Below are 16,558 nucleotides of genomic sequence, written 5' to 3'. Positions count from 1 at the left end.
TCACTTGTATTAAGACTTTGGCTTGAAACTCGTATTTCAGCAAGACCTGTATTTCGTTTCTTAATATATTTTTAGTAGTACTACTGCCATACATTCATGACAAACCACTCTTCTGCACAATATTTCGCTTTGGTTCAAATCTGCAAAGGTCTATACGGTTGACCAGTGAAAAATTCTTTTAAATTAGTGAAAAAGAATCGCAAAAAAGTCCAAATAGTAGAAAAACAAAAGAGTATTTGCGCTTGGTGAGAAGGTTTGTCAAAGGTAAAGTAAAATACAGGAAAACGATGAAAACGTGGTCACGTTTGCCGTTTGCGGGGAGAAAAAAAAAGTCAATCTAAAACTCTCTAGTATTTCAATACTCCCTCACTGTACTCTTACTCCTCTAGAGACCTGTTGTTACTCTTTACTTGGTTGCTTTAGCTCTGGCCTTTCATTAATGTGACCCGTGTTCGAGTCCCGCTGCTGTCGGTGTCGTATGTGAGTAGAGTTGTTTGTTGGTTCTCTCCTGTGCTTCGAGGGTTTTTCGGGTTCACCGGTTTTCCTCCCTCCGCAAAAATCAACATCGAAATCCGTGCGCGTTCAACTTGACGGGTCACGAAACTTTTCTACCTTTAATGTTCTTATACTTTTTATGCCTAAATTTACAACTGATAAAACAAAAATAACTATTTCCAAGCAGCACTTCCATTTTTCTTCCTTATTCCGCTATTCTTGTAGACTTGTAACCTAAACAACAAAACGTTACGTCACAAAAACAACATGCCAATCTTGTTGTTGCGGTTGTTTTTGTGCCGCTCTTGTTCTTCTACTGTTATCTCATTATCCTGGTGATCGATTGCCACTAGGTATTCGTTGTTAACAAAACCATAGCATTCGACTCTAAAAACTGTTACAGGACTAATTCCGTCTTTTTCGTCGCACCTGCTTTGTATAGGAAATCGCACGATCTCCAGTACGATTCGGAATTTATAGATACGAGTGATGTCTTGAAGGTTTTCAAAATTGGACGAGCCTTTAGGCGAGTTCAATTTGAGAACTTTCAAAACATCACCAGTATCTATAAATTCAGAATTGTACGAGAAGATCGTGCGATTTTTTGTTTATAATAAACTAAAAAAAAGAGTTTATCGGGACTTAATTGGGACTTTGCAGAGTATAATTTGGGATTTAATTGTACTTCTCTTGTCCAATCAGAATCGAGTAATTTTGTAGAATGTATAATAAATCGTGAAATAGTAATGCCTCGATGCTTTCAACCTTGTTCTTCACCAAGATACGCCACGGTCTCTTGTCTTCAATGACTACACCCAGGGTTTCCGAATGCAGATTTCTCATGGATTAACCCTCAGTTAAAAAAGTCGTATCTTCATCCTGCAGATCGACTTTGTCACCTTCGGTGTTTCCGCAGATTTGTTTGACAGTGTCAGGCATGGCTTTCTTGTTGGTTTCTGGCAGAGATGTGAATAGTATTCCACAGACAAACGCAGTGGCAGACATGATAGCGAAAGGCGTCATCGGGTGGAGTCGTTGCTGTTGATAAAAATCTTGACATTAGTTGCATTTGCGACCCGTTTGGTAGTTTTGCCATTTTTTAGAACAATATTTTCGCTCGGAACATAATTTTTTTATAACGTCTGTCCATGTTATTGCAATCCCTATGATAGACCGTTTTGTATTTGTGAAAATACCACTGTGGGATGAGCAGAGGTTCCCCGTGGAGCTCAAACCGTAGAAGGAACAGCAAGCCTTATTTAACGTCGGTATTCCTTCAGCTAGTAGCTGGTCTTTCAGGGAGCATACGGTGCGCGCTTTAACCCTTTCTCCATATCTGGTGGAGATCCCGAGGTTCGAACCGTACCTCTAGCTCCGCGGACTAACCAAATGAGCTATTGCTTCTCCTATAGACCCCTTGCATTGATTTCGTAGAGGAAATGTTCCGGGGGACAAAACAATAGGCCGTTTATTCTTATGCAAAAAAAAAAAAAAAAAAAAAAAGAAAATCCTATTTTTGTCCTCAAGAAAAATTCCTCTTGGCACTTAGTACAAGGGGTCTATAAGCCTGAAGCGAGATGACGTTTTACCCCCGACTCTATACCATAATAGTTTTTTAAATTCTTTCATATTAAAATTTTTGATTCCTTAGAGAATACAGGAACAATAGTCATAATCAAAGAACAAAAGCAGTGTGAAAAGGATTATGGTCTAGAGACGGGGGTAAAACGTCATCTCGCTTCAGGCGTATTGGATAATCCGTAGCTCAGTTGGCAGTTGGTCTGAATCAACTTACCGAGTAAACGATGTAAGGAGCAAGAGTAGACCCTACACGAGATGAAGCATTCGATGTTCCTGTCGCCGTATTTCTGTCATTCAAGAATAATAGCACTCAGTAAAATAGTATGATCATCGGCCGTCAAAATGATTCTTTATACATGTACCTTTTATTTATTCTATTTTAAATCGATATTTATTCAGAGAGATGAGGCGGTAAGCCGTGTGGGATGGGCTTGGATATCATATAAGAACATGTGTAATAGGTAAATTACGAGCCTTGTATGACTGAAGAAGAGGGCCAATGGGCCTTTCACAACTTCAAGTCGCGTAAAAAATGGGGTCGTCCTTCACGAATTTGCAAGATGTGATCCTATTGGAGGGCACACGTGTAGAACAATAGAAAACAATGACCTTTCCCCAACCCCGCCCCTAAACCTAACCAATCACAGGGGACGTTGCAAATTCGTGAAGCCTAAAAAATGAGCCACTTCAACTAGAAACCGAGGAAAGCTGTTTCGGCCGGTATTGGGCCTCGTCAGTACGGTGTATCTAGTGAGCTGGTAGAGTCCCGAGAAAAAGTAGTAAAATACAGGCCGAAACATGCGTCTGCGTCTGGCTCCGTCAACACAGTGTCATCTGTGATAAAAATGTGAATTTACCTGACAACTGTGGGGAAAAGTTCTGAAGAATACAGGTAGACGCCATCGTATGAAATGGTAATAAAGAACTTGCCCAAAACCATGGCTGACACGATCTTACCAGCAAGAAAACCTGCGAGACGAATGAACATATGATATTTGAAAAGATGGTGCGCCCTTTTTATAGTATTACGAGATAACCCAAACCAAATTTAATTTTCAAAGGAGCAAATCATTTACCTTGACTTCCATCATCATAATAAGAAAGAAGCGCTGCCGTAATCATGACGACACCAGACAGCCACAGACAAACAATGATGGTCTTTTTACGCCCAAACCTAAGTGAATGAAAAACGTGTATTATATAAGCTATAGTATGGATTTGACATATACCATGCATTTTACCACAAATGTACTGTACATTTTCTCGCTTTCTGATTGGTGGAGTGCCGTGGTAAATAAGACGACATGCCGACGTATTACGTCAAATTACGAATCGCTCGTGGACGGAGCCAATGTGAGTAAGAAACCATTTTTCTCTCAAACTTTTTGTACCCCTCGTGAATGCATAACATTTTGACCAACTGTGAAATTTGTTAATTTCACCTTACATGAAGGAATACCTTTACAACTTGACGTTTCGGCTGTAGCTGAAGAAGACTGCAACAGCTGCAGTCGTTTCAAGATCGTCATGCTTTTATAAACAATTTAAACGCGGGAAACCCTGCTTAGTCTCTTTTTTATCACGAATACCTTACTAATGCCTAAAACCTACTGTAATACACCTACCGGTTTAATATGGGCACAGCTATCGCCATGGCGATGGCTTCACATACAGTTGACAAAAAGAAGTTCAAGTACATGTTGCCTCCAACGGTTGGTGTACTTAATGAGATGCCATAGTACACTAACCCGTTGACAAACCTAGTAATTGAAACCATTCTTTCAAAAGCGCTCATTTTCCCCTGTTAGCAAAGTCTCCCTATTTTTTTTGTTGCTACGGGAGACTCGGCTAACAGGGAAGCACTAATCAAGCTGAGTTAATGAGAACGAACAAATATTTGGTGACGGTAATCACGAACCCATAACCGATATTCTTCGTTTGCACGTTACGTCATCGCGGCCATGTTGGTACCATTTAACAAAAGATTTCTCATTAGCATCCATTGTTAACGGTACCACAATGGCCGCCATATTTTTGTCTTTTAACTTTCTTGGGAATGCTTGCAACCCATCAATTGCGTATTTTTGGAGTGCAACAACGTGACCGAAATATACCTTGAAATATAAATAACGACAAAACATGTTGGTTGATATGACAAGAGAAGCTAATTAAGAATGCTCTGTTTAGCCAACCTACAAGGCGGCTATAACGTGCACCCCAAGAATTCGACATTATATTTTGATTAGCATTCCTCGAGGTCCTGCCAAGAGAACCCATAAAATATGAATTATTCATTCTTTGAATTGATCGTTAATTCTGTTAGGACTCCCAACTCGAAAGCTCATCCTGTTTTGGGAGTCGTCCACAATTATCTATATACTCTTTTTTCTTTTTACTCAAACTGTTTAAAAATTACACTTATTTACTTTAATTTGTATTTACAATTCTTTATTAGTCAGTGGAAGTAAAAGAAAATTTGAATTGAATTGAATTGAAAATTGAGTTGTCAAACTCATGGCGGAATACCATTTTGATTAATCGACAAGAGAAATCTTCATTGTACTTCATACTACTAGGAAAATGCAATAACAAATATTTTTTGACCCATAATTCCTTTCGGTGAACTCGGTCAACATAGCTGGTTCTTTATACTGATAAAACTCAGCGAGTAACAAAGTATCATGAATGTACGTACCAACAGAACCAGGAAAGTAGAGTCCTGTGGGCCATTGAACGAGATACAAAGAGATCTCTAATATCTCCAAGTCTCTCTTTCTCCTCATCCGTTCCAAGCAGGTTCATGTCATCATCCAAGATGACCTTTTTGTTGACTCGTGCAGCAGTTTTCAATGTCTTCTTGGCCTCATCAGTTTTGCCTCTTACCAAGAGCCAACGTAAAGATTCTGGGGTGAACCTTAAAGATATAGACACATTTTACTTCCTTATGTAAGGCTGTTAGTTTCGGAAGGCTTTTACTGCTTGGATAATTATTAAGATAAACAGAAAACATTTTTGAGCTCTAGGCGGGAGGTTTTCAATCGCTTTATCAATCTTCAGAGCATGGTAAATTCAGGAAAATGACGCGAGGGGGTTCGAATTCGCTGTAAGGTTAGTGAGCTTCAATAGTCCTTTTCACAGTTCCCTGTGCCATCTTGAAAGGTAGCCGTGCCTTTGCATCGAAGTGAGACGAACGGTGAGCTTGCAATGATAGAGACCTTTTTAACAGCTTGGACAATTATTCACATGTCTCTATCATTGCAAGCTCACCGTTCGTCTCGCTTCAATGCAAAGGCACGGCTACCTTTCAAGATGGCGCAAGGATCTGTGAAGGGGACTATTCTTTTTGGACAAGATTGATCATTCAAGTTAGAAAACGCTGCATCATTTTTCTCATTTTCTCTCTCAATTCCAGGGTTTTTCCCCCCTCCGCAAAATTCCAATTTTATCTCTAAGTTAGCCTTGACTTCTCACCACAGAGGTTGTTTCAGGGCTCGATCTGTGAGTTAGCCGTGCCCTGACTTAGATCAGCCCAGAGGTTGTTTCAGGGTTCGATGTGTGAGTAAGCCATGCCCTGGCTTTGATCAGTCCAGAGGTTGTTTCAGGGCTCGATCTGCGAGTTAGCCGTGCCCTGACTTAGATCGGCCCAGAGGTTGTTTCAGGGTTCGATGTGTGAGTAAGCCATGCCCTGGCTTTGATCAGTCCAGAGGTTGTTTCAGGGTTCAATATGTGAGTTAGTCATGCCACAACTTTGATCAACCCAGAGGTTGTTTCAGGGTTCAATCTGTGAGTTAGCCATGCCCTGACTTAGATCAGCCCAGAGGTTGTTTCAGGGTTCGATCTGTGAGTTAGCCATGCCTTCATTTTGATAAACAAAGCCTATAATACAGGGGTTTCTTTACTTAATTACCACCAGAAAAGAAAGAAAATCATTCCTGGTGCACTTGTACTAATACTCAGAATACGCCAGTCTTGAATTAGGTATCCTAGCAACGATAAGAGGCCTAAGGACAGTATCCATGACGACCAGTACCCTATGCCAACAGCGCCACGGTAACGAACACCGATGTACTCCATGACTAGTATATAGCCAGAGTTTGATGCTCCTCCTAGGACAATTTTCAATTGAATGCAATGAGAAACAAAGATGCTGATTCAGATTTTAAAAATGTAGTACTAGATAGATGAGGCAATAAACCATGTGGGATGGGCTCGGATATCAAATAAGAACATGCGTAATAGGTAAATTACGAGCCTTAGATGAAACGACTGAAGAAGAGTGCCATACAAGCCTTTCACAACTTCAAGTCGCGTAAAAAAAAAAAAAGCCAGCTCTACTAGAAACCGTGGACAGCTGTTTCGGCCTGTATTGGACCTCGTCTGCACGGTGTATCTAGTCAAGTTTATCTAGTTCTAAAAAAGACGATAGGAAACTTTATTGTGAAAATGAGGTAATGTTGGGACACGTAGTATTTTGAATAGATCTCTTAACCGTGGGTGTAATGGTTTCCCATATTTCAGACCACGTGTCATCACCTAGATTATATATCATTTCTTCGTTTGACGGTTGTGCACGAAAAGATAAACAAATGGATGCAGCACAAACAAAAAATGAAGAGGTCTGAAAGGAGAAGTCATTACGGCCAAGTACTAGATAAAGAGAGGTGTTGGAACACTAGGTTGCCTTCCATAAATTCCCCTAAGAGTATCAAGGTTTAAAAAACGTCCAAACACCTCTTTCACTAACCTAATCCAATGCCTGCAAGAGCTCGGAAAAAAACGAACACCCAATACGTCTGAGCAAAGGCAGACAAGAATCCACACGTGCAGGTGAGCATCGTGAAGGGAAATACCACGGTCTTCCTGCCAAATTTGTCACTGAGAATACTGGCCAACACTCCTCCAAATATTCCAAGCAGAAAAGTAAGGGAATTTGTCAGGCTTGCGTACACTGCAGTATCACAGACCAAGTCCCACTAAGTTGAAAGAAATCCAAGAGGTGATTTGTGGTAACATTGAATTTTTTGAGTGCAACCTCATGGTTTAAAATCCCTTGAGATATGAATAACAATGAAACAACTGCCATGATGGTTGATCTATCAGTGAAGCTAATCAGGAATGCTTTGTTATTGTCAACCAAGATGGCCGCTGTGACGTAACATGCACCCCAAAAATAAGCATTTGACAGTTTTATATTCCTTGTACCTTTTCTGGGGGGTAACTGGGCAACCGGCGACAATATTCTCACATAAGGGAAAAAATGTACAATTCACAACAACGACAGCAATATACGGTCAAAATAAGATTAACACGCTACTATGCTTGCAAAACAACATGACACAATTAGAAAACTAAGCTTTTAATAACTTGTAACAAAAACGATCACAAAACAACAACGATGTGACCGTTTACACAACGACTGGAAAGCGTGACACAACTGCAAAACGTGACACAACAACACGGCATACAAAAGAAAGCATGATACATTGAATAACATGCAACAACTGAACAATATTATCAAAATGGCGCCATAATTGCAAGACAACCAAAAAAGTGTATACCCTAAACAACATCAAAAGCGAAGAACAAATCTGAGATTTAACAATAACATTCCACAGGCCACAATATTGCAAAAGAAAAAAAAAATGCATGACAGTAATTCTATCATTTAATGGAACAACAGCAACGAAATAACAGGCATTTTAAGTATGCATAAGGGATCCTCTTTAATTACCTCTGTAACAATGGAATCAAAATTTCCCTCCACAGCGAATTCCCAGTCTTTACGTGGAATTTGGCAACGATGTTCATAGTCTTTATCACCAGCTTTAAAGGTTCCATTTAAGGTGCATGAAGTAGAGTTTGCTTTACACTTCCACGGAGGTTCAGCTGTACTGAATGTCATCACCATCAACACAAACGAAGTGAAGAAAACTGCATAGCTGATAATGGCAAAGACACGCAACTGATACCACCCAAAGCTCCCGACTTTTTTTATCACTCTTTCGGTTGTTGTCATCTTCTGTCAATGATACAAGTGTTAATGGTTTAAAAATCTTTACCACACGATATCACAGTTAGATACCTTTTCGCGAATGATGCAGCTTTTGTACACTAAAACTTGATAAAATGTAAAATCTCGTACTTTTGCATAATTTTGTGTTATTTTTCTGTATTTCTGAGATATTAATGCCCCCTTATAATTGGTTGACATACTGCTCTAGTACTTTGTGTATCAAATCCAGTGTCAAGATGACGATAAGTATGAATTTTGTTTCCATACCCTAAATTTTTTTAAAAATTTCTATTTCTAGATCTTTGTACTTTAAAAGTTTTTCTAATTGTTTTAAGGTCACATTTCGTTCTACTGGGATTGACACATCTATTAGAAAACGTGAGGAGCAGGAACTTGTGGATAAATTGCATCACCGTAAAAAGCTTTGTGAAACTGACGTAAGTGGAAAGAAAAGATGAGAAGGAGTAAATATATACTATGGTGGAAAATAAAGAAAACATCGTTTCTCTACTCTTTTGTTGACTACGGTTGTCTGGTTTGTTAGCGTTGATGATTTTAATTTGTCCGTATGTACTTGCATGTCCCATAAGATTATTGCTTCATCCTTGTCCATTACTTTAGGTTCATGTTCATACCGTTTTTCTATAAATCCTTTCTCCGCACTGACAGGACAGCCTGATATAATTTGGTCGATCGCTTCGTCGTATTCACCGCAAATTCTGCTTGTGATATCAACATCTTTTCCTACGATCTTATTCTCATAGTATCTTATGAACAGGGTCTTATATCTTGTGCTGCAATGATGAGTCCCTCTGTCTCTGACCTTGAACCTGTTCCTTTTAACAAACTGTGCGTTCTCTGTTTGTCGACATCTGCTTTGTTGACTTGTCTTATGTACTGGCCATGGAGGGGTTTAGATTCCCACTTTTCACATTGTTCCATTTGCAGATGGTCTTCGTACGTGGTCTTTATCCTCTTTGCTTTTTGGATGATGGAGACTTCTTTCTCTTTTGGAAGCGATTCTGGAACATTTGCTTCAACACTTTAAGCCTCGAATTTTTTTGCTTTCTTTCGGTGTATTGAGCACATGTTTTTGCCGTTTTCTTGCTCAAAGACTAGATGCGGAACGCAATCTTGGTTTTCTTTCAGGTACATGTACAGACCGATAGTTGATATTTTGCTCTGCCTCCTTCTTTCTTCTTTATGTATAATCTGTCGACATCCGCTTTAGGGTGATGCATGCGGTTTATCGTTAGAAATTTCCTTTTCTTTGTATCTAGTCTTTTGATTACACTTAACTTCCAGTTAATGATGTTGAAACTGTACGATACTACAGGCACAGGTAAGGTGTTAATAGCTTGAATCTTATTGGCTTCATTTAACTCACTATGTAGTACCATTCTGAGTCTTCGATAGTGCCCCTTTCTCACCTTTTCTTTCTTCTTAGAATGCTGTATTCCATCACTTTCATCGATGCCTAGGTACTTGTAAGTTTTCTCTTGGTCCAGTTCTTTAATGACTGTGTCAATATCGAGTTGAATGTTAGATTTCTTTGTTAGTTTACCTTACTTGAAAGAAGCTTCACTGGTACATTTGTCGAGACCAAATGTCATGTTAATGTTGTTACTTAAGTGATGTACAGTGTGGAGAAGTGTTTCAAGATGGTACGTTGTCTTCTTTTGCATTAGCCTTGAGATCATCTACGTAAAAGACATGGTCAATTCTTGTTTTTTGCAACGCTGCATCCACATCCTTTTTTTAGCATGTTGCTAAGTGTTATCAGAGGTGATAGTGAGACTTCTTGATAGATTCCACGTTTTGAACGTGGAATTTTTCCTGTTGTGTGGTTTAGGATCCAGCTCTCAGGTCGGGCTGTGTTTCAAAAATCTTGATTAATGAACTTTATTTCATCTTTTCATGTTGTATAATTTACCTTTTTATCATTACTGTTTCATTAGAAACACCGACGTAGCTCACACTAGTTTTTAGCTAGTTATCTCTTTATTTAAAGAGGGTAACACACGCCGGTAAAACCTTTTTTTGATTATCATCGGCATACTGATAACCCAGTGGCCCTCATAGTAGTGGTGATAATTACAGATCTGCAAGGTCTTTCCATGGATGAGGGAGACTATCGGACGCTTATCTGTAATTAATCAAGGCTGTACTGAGGATTTTCCTTTTTTGTTTGTTATCTTCAAGTATCATCTTATTTATTAAGAGCTGATCTTTTGGTAAGAGTTGGTTGGACTCCAGATGATAAATTCGGTCTGCTATGATGTGTGATATAAGCTTACACATGGTAGACAGACAAGTTATCGGCCCGTAGTTCTTGGCTTCCTTTGTTTCCTCGGTCTTTGGGAGGAGATGCGTGACCCCTTGCGTCATCCATTCTGGACATGCCTCTGGGTTGTTGACGATGTCATTTAGACTCTTAGCAAGATCTCCAAGGCTGATATGTTTTCAAGCCAGAAATTGTGAGGTTTGGTCCAGACCAGGAGATTTCCAGTTCCCTACTTTCGCCAAGGCAGATACGATCTCAACTTACGTAAAGTTGCTCCATGACTGCTGTTTGATCTTTTGGTTTTGACTCTATATTCTTTTTATCCATTCTGCTTGTTCGTTTATAGCCTTTTTCTTATTCTAGAATTTCTTTTCAGAATTATTATTATTATTACTGATGATGATGATGTTGATGATGATGATGATGATGATGGTGGTGGTGATGATGATGATGATGATGATGGTTGAATCATGCATTGGCTGTTTTCTTATGTTCGACCTTGAGAGGAACTTTAATTTGCATTAATACAATAGTTCGTCTTTCACTGCACACGAAAACTAATATAGACCCATTGCTCTGAATCCCGAGAGGAAGTGTTCTGGGGGACATTTATTTTGCATAAAAAAGACGGTTTTTGTTTTGTCCCGTAGATCAATTCTTCTAGGATCAATCCAAGGGGTCTATTGTGTTGATACCATGTGCCTCTAAAGTTTGATGCCAATTGGCCAAATCTTTTATGGGTCATCAGAAACCAGTGAACTAGAAGCCAGACTGGATCAACCTAGAACTAACACTGAAGCTTTCAACTGTCTGAAATGCGGTATATATATTCATGAAAGAAAAGGTGGTTGTCATTGAGATTTATCAGTATGTTTGAGTACATGAGATTTATATAACCTAGATTACTGATTATATATGTATATTAACATAACGTTTTGGCACACTTTGATCGCGGATCATAGTCAATATTGACTGAAAGTGAAATGTTTTTGAATTTTAATTTTTGAATGAAGGAATATTTATGTAAACGAGAATGTTAGTTTGTAATAAATAAACACAAAATAAGGTCTACTAGTGTCTACTATGTTACGGCCTACTATGTCTACTAACTATTTTGCGGGCTTATTGCAATCACTCTATATAATATTTTGCGATATGACCAAAGCTCTATGCAGAAGTCTAAAGTGATCACGCGAGGCGTGACTGTCACACTGATCACACAATATTCAGATGAAGTTTTTTACCACAAATTTTTTTATCACAATATTAAAATTGATATGAAATCGAAATCTCTATTCTATTTAAGCCATTTAAGCCAAAAATCTGGTTGTTTTTGCACAGTACTTTTAAAGGTACACTCGTCTTTGAACATAGTTTGTCCAATATTTATTGAATAGGTGCATGTTATGGTCAAAGCGACGATACAGAAAAGGGCCTTAAAAACGTTGAGCAAATCGTATAAAATGCTTAGTTAAATGCTAATTAGTTAACCATCAGTACACGAAATCTCTTCAAGTATGGCCTATACGTAGCTAACTTTCATTGTTACATCTTTTTAAATAAATGCGAGTTTATTGATGCTCAGTGCATTTGATCTCTCTATGGCGCTCATTTCGCTCGCATGCATTATCTCAATGGCCTTGATGGAATAATTGAAAAACAAGCGTCGCGTCGCTAGTCAGCAAAGCGCAGAAAGCGAATGAGCGCAAGATAGGATTCTGCTATTCAAGAGAGGCAAAAATCGTACGAAATTCATATTTCTCAATCTTGTGAGTCATTAATTCTAGATGGCGTGTTTGGATGACCATAACCCACCAAACACAAACAAAGGACGACACAGACTTCCACGTAGAAAAATAAACCAAAATATTTTCTATTTCTATACCAATCCTTATCAAATATAAAGCGGGCAGTGAAAGGAAAAATAACTTACCTCGCTACCTTTTCGATAAACAGTATTAATTCCACTAACTGAGTCGACAAGTGCTGTGACTTTTTTTTACGGTTACCGCTAGTTTAAGTTGACCGTTTGTGGTAAACAATTTCGTACCCAGAGCCCTTAAAAACGGTTTGAAGGGGTTATGACCTGTTTTTAAACGCATTAGCGATCTCTTCAAAACGAGCGGTGACCCCCATTTTTTATTTCATATATTTAAAGAAATTCTAAAACATTCATTCAGTTAAAAATATATATATATATTTCAGTAAGGAAAGTTCATTTCCCAGATTTGTACCCTATCACAATGTACAACAGATTCCCTCTTAAAAAAAGCAAGTGCTAAATTTCTTCGAATTCTTAGATTCTGACTGAAATATAAAATAGATTCCCTCCTATAGCAAGTTTTACTCCCCTCCTGGTTTTGGGAATTGGGAACCCTTTGTTTCGCGCGACCGGGATTCCTGTGTGTAATAATCCCATCATGCCCCAGGGGAGGGAGACAAGATGGCACTGCACTGAATGAAGACGCAGAAAAGACGCAGAAAAGACGTAGGGGACTACGATGTTTTACAAAATTATGTAATCTACCGCCAATAAGAAAATTCTAATTATAAAAGATAACGAGGATTAAAGGAAGATTTGTGTAAAAACAGCCCCGATCTTGATAGTCTAGGTCCAAACGGACACAGTCATTCCATTCCTTACACGTTCGTACGAGGAACGCCTGTCACATGATCGATTGGGCGCGCGCTAGATAGTTCAACCAAGAACAATAACTTTCTTCACACAAACAAAATTTTACAGTGTGATCCCTCGGATCAATGATATGATTTTCAAAGAAAATTTTATTCAAGAAACGATGCATTGGTACTTTTGTGTGTTTGAACCACCAAGCATGCAACGATCGAAAGAAAAAAACGAAAAGTTTTTGAAAAAATATATATTTGACATACCGGGCTTGGCCATGGACATTGCTCTCTGAACCGAAATCTCCGGTACATCTCTATCAAAAAACTTATTTGTTTGCAGGAATAAATGCTACAAGGGATAACATCGAGTAAAAACAAAAACAAAAAACAAAAACGAAAACGAAACGAAACGAAAACAAACAAAAACAAAAAACAAACGAAAAAAAAAGCAAAACAAAACAAAAACAAAAACAAAACAAAAAACAAAAACAAAAAAAAAAACAAAAAAACAAACAACAACAAAAAAAAAAGCAAAAAAACAAAACAAAACAACAACAACAACAAAACAACAACAACAACAAAACATCGATACATAGTGGTAGGGCTAGATAAATTAATAATTTACCATAAACATTTGGAATATATAATCTCGATTATTAATCAATCCACACGAACCTTGTCGATATTAAAAGGTTCATGCTGATTGGTCAATTTTTGGAAAGGTCGTTCATGGGGAAGGAAACGTTGCGTGCGAACACTAAGAACGTCTGCATACGAGGCTAATCCAGGGATGCTAATTCAAAGTATCCTAGCTTTAAATTTCGTTTAAGGTTCCAAATATACGGACGGAAGTAACATAATCAAGCCATGAATCAACTCCAGGGGTTACCAATTTTTTCTTACAGTAATGATGAAAAGGTAAATTATACACCGTGAAAAGACGAAAAAGCCTACTGACGTTTCGGACGCTAGTCCTTCGTCGGAATAAAAGAGAAAGAGGTGGTAGAAAGGAGTGTTTATATGATAGAATAAGACAAAAGAAACCAATGAGAACAAGGTAGGCAAGGAAACAAAGCAAACAATCAAAAGAAAAGGTTAGTTGAAAGTAAAGCGTTCATTAATCCCGTTGGGACTAAGGGTGTCCAATAGGTGAATAAGCCGCATTTCTTTGGTCTTGCAACAATCATTGTTGCCGTTAATCAAAGAAAGACCGAAAACAATGAAGTCAGAAAGAGAATGGCTAGCTAGATTAATGGCGGGAAACTGGTTTGGTGGAATCGTTATTGCGAATATCATAAAGATGATTGTAAATGCGATCACCAAGACGGCGGCCAGTCTCGCCCACATACAAAAGATTACAGCGGGTACATTTGATACAATATACAACATTAGAAGTGGTACAAACAAAATGCTCAGTGATTTTAACAGTGGATTTAGGACCGACAACAGAAGTGTGAGAGGCTATGTGAGGACAAGTATAACAGCGTTTACGAGAACAGCGAAAAGTACCAAGTTCTTTGTTAGAGGGAAGAATTCCCTTGACCAAAAAAAGAACGAAGATTACGATCACGTTTATAGGAAAAAAGAGGGCGGTTGTTGAAAATAGCAGAAGTGCGAGTATCAGAGTCAAGCAGAGAAAAGTTGCGGTTAACAATGGGTTTAATGGAATTGTTAATAGGATGATACGTAAGAGTGAAAGGAATGCGATCATTAGAGGGACGAGTGTGAGGAGTGAGAGCGGTGGTACGATCAATAGTAGAAACTTTGCGAATGGCGTGATCAATAACATGAGCAGGATAATTACGCTTAAGGAAGAAGGAACGCATCTCAGAACATTTAACAGAAAAATCAAGATCATCACTACAAAAACGACGAAGACGAAGAAATTGCGAGAACGGATGAGAAGACGAGTAGAGTAAATAAGAATGAGAGTCAGTAGGTTTGTAATGGACACTAGTGCTAAGACGGTCGTCATTAACACTAAGCAAGATGTCAAGGAAAGTGACTGATGTTTCACTAACCTCCCACGTAAAGTCTAAGGCAGGGTGAAAAGAGTTAACAAAAGAGATGAAAGAATCTAAGTCATTACGCGAACAAGAAGTAGCACCAATACAATCATCAATATACCGTCCAAAAAACTCAGGTTTAGGTCCAATATATTGTTGAAATACAAGGTTTTCGATATAACCAACAAACAAATTGGCATAACTAGGGCCCATCTTAGTACCCATAGCAACACCGTTTACCTGCCGATAATAGGGACCTTAAGCTGAAGGCGGCAACGTGGGCAACAACGTCGGCGAAATTCAGGCGCTTCAACCTTCTATTGTATTATTATTTCGTGTTTACCTAGTATTTTACTCAATGAGCATCCCCGTTTTAGAGTGAAATGACGTCTTTTGGGAGCGCTTTACTTATAACGAAAATCAGCAAAGATAAGCTCTTGGCGTAGCCGTTCTCTTTAGTACGTAAAAATAGGACATTTCACGTCCGTACTTTCAGCATAAGACGGCAATGATGCACAGTATTTTGTACATTCCAACGAGTATCTATTGAATAGCGCAATTAGTGCTATTGTATGGTTGCCGTCGTCGTCGTCGTTGGCGTCCTGCAGCTTCGTCCCTAATACCGATCACCAAAAGAAAAACAATTAAGAGTAAGAACAAGTTCAGCTAAGCGTAACAAAGTGGGAGTGCTGGGCTCGAGGACAGGACGAAGATCGAAAAAATGCTGAAGTGCACGAAGGCCCTCATTATTAGGAATAACAGTATACAAAGATTTGACATCCATAGTAAACAAAAGCTTAGAAGAGTTATCAGGAAAGCGAAAATCATTAAAAATACTAAGAGCGCGATTAGTATCCTTAATATAAGTAGGTAACGACTGAAAAATAGGCAGCATGAGAGAATCTAGATAGCTAGAGATGAGTTCGGTAGGACAACTACAAGCAGAAACAATAGGACGACCAGGGTTGTTAGCTTTATTATGAATCTTTGGAAGAAAATAGACGGGAGAAGTACGAGGAGTAATAGAAAAGAGGTTTTTAGCAGTGGAAGGTAAAGGCTAATTTTTGATTGTCAGGGGTAAGATCCTTATCCATTTCACAATAAAAATTAGTGTCAGAGAGTTGACGTAAAGCCTCCTGTTTGTACAGGTCAGAACGCCAGACAACAACTGCACCGCCTTTGTCAGCGGGCTTGATAACAATGTCAGTATCTGATGGTGCTCTAGGCAGATCAACTGGATTACGGAGTTTAACTTTAACTCACTGCAGTTGACTTTTGCAAATGATTTGCTCTTAAGCGAGGCTGAACCTGTTCAGCTGAGTCTTTAGTCATAAAACACAGCGGTATTTACCTAATAAGAAAAGGGACTATCATATCGTCTGAGGGCATTAATATAATTCCAATTGAAACGAAGGTTTCAAAGTGACAACGAAATATGTGAATGGATAGAAATTTTATATACAGGGACTTTTGACATATCAATCCACATCGTTCGGATACCTACTCGTTTATTAAAGGTAAGATATTTGAATTACAACTAGCTAAACAGTT

General features: G+C 38.6%; 2 protein-coding genes across 4 annotated transcripts in view; one reads left to right on the top strand and one right to left on the bottom strand.

Annotated features, from left to right (window-relative positions):
- Positions 1-600: 600 nt before the first annotated feature.
- LOC116300588 (organic cation transporter-like protein) lies at positions 601-12,419 on the bottom strand. 3 transcript variants are annotated; one of them, XM_031709477.2, is made up of 10 exons: positions 12,307-12,419; positions 7,808-8,095; positions 6,821-7,049; positions 5,984-6,182; positions 4,772-4,990; positions 3,702-3,836; positions 3,153-3,250; positions 2,934-3,045; positions 2,291-2,363; positions 601-1,533 (listed from the first exon to the last, which is right to left on the bottom strand). In XM_031709477.2, the coding sequence occupies exons 2-10, from the start codon at positions 8,090-8,092 to the stop codon at positions 1,342-1,344; spliced, it is 1,542 nt and encodes a 513-aa protein (XP_031565337.1). In that variant the 5' UTR covers positions 8,093-8,095; positions 12,307-12,419; the 3' UTR covers positions 601-1,341. The 3 variants fall into 3 exon arrangements, with proteins under 3 accessions (XP_031565337.1, XP_031565339.1, XP_031565338.1); XM_031709479.2 differs by having other exon boundaries at positions 6,107-6,182; XM_031709478.2 differs by having other exon boundaries at positions 7,808-8,092; positions 12,307-12,410.
- Positions 12,420-16,411: 3,992 nt separating this feature from the next.
- Positions 16,412-16,558, top strand: part of LOC116300622 (organic cation transporter-like protein) — a 33,639-nt gene continuing 33,492 nt past the window's right edge. Inside the window, exon 1 of the mRNA XM_089034059.1 lies at positions 16,412-16,524. The gene's annotated coding sequence lies outside the window, so the exon portion shown is untranslated. The remainder of the gene's footprint in view (positions 16,525-16,558) is intronic.

Source organism: Actinia tenebrosa, unplaced genomic scaffold (genome assembly GCF_029948245.1).
Source record: "Actinia tenebrosa isolate PJP-AT-01 unplaced genomic scaffold, QUT_ActTen_1.0 PGA_scaffold2__45_contigs__length_23673736, whole genome shotgun sequence".
Classification (NCBI taxonomy): domain Eukaryota; kingdom Metazoa; phylum Cnidaria; class Anthozoa; order Actiniaria; family Actiniidae; genus Actinia; species Actinia tenebrosa.
This window is presented reverse-complemented; position numbering and strand designations above follow the sequence as displayed.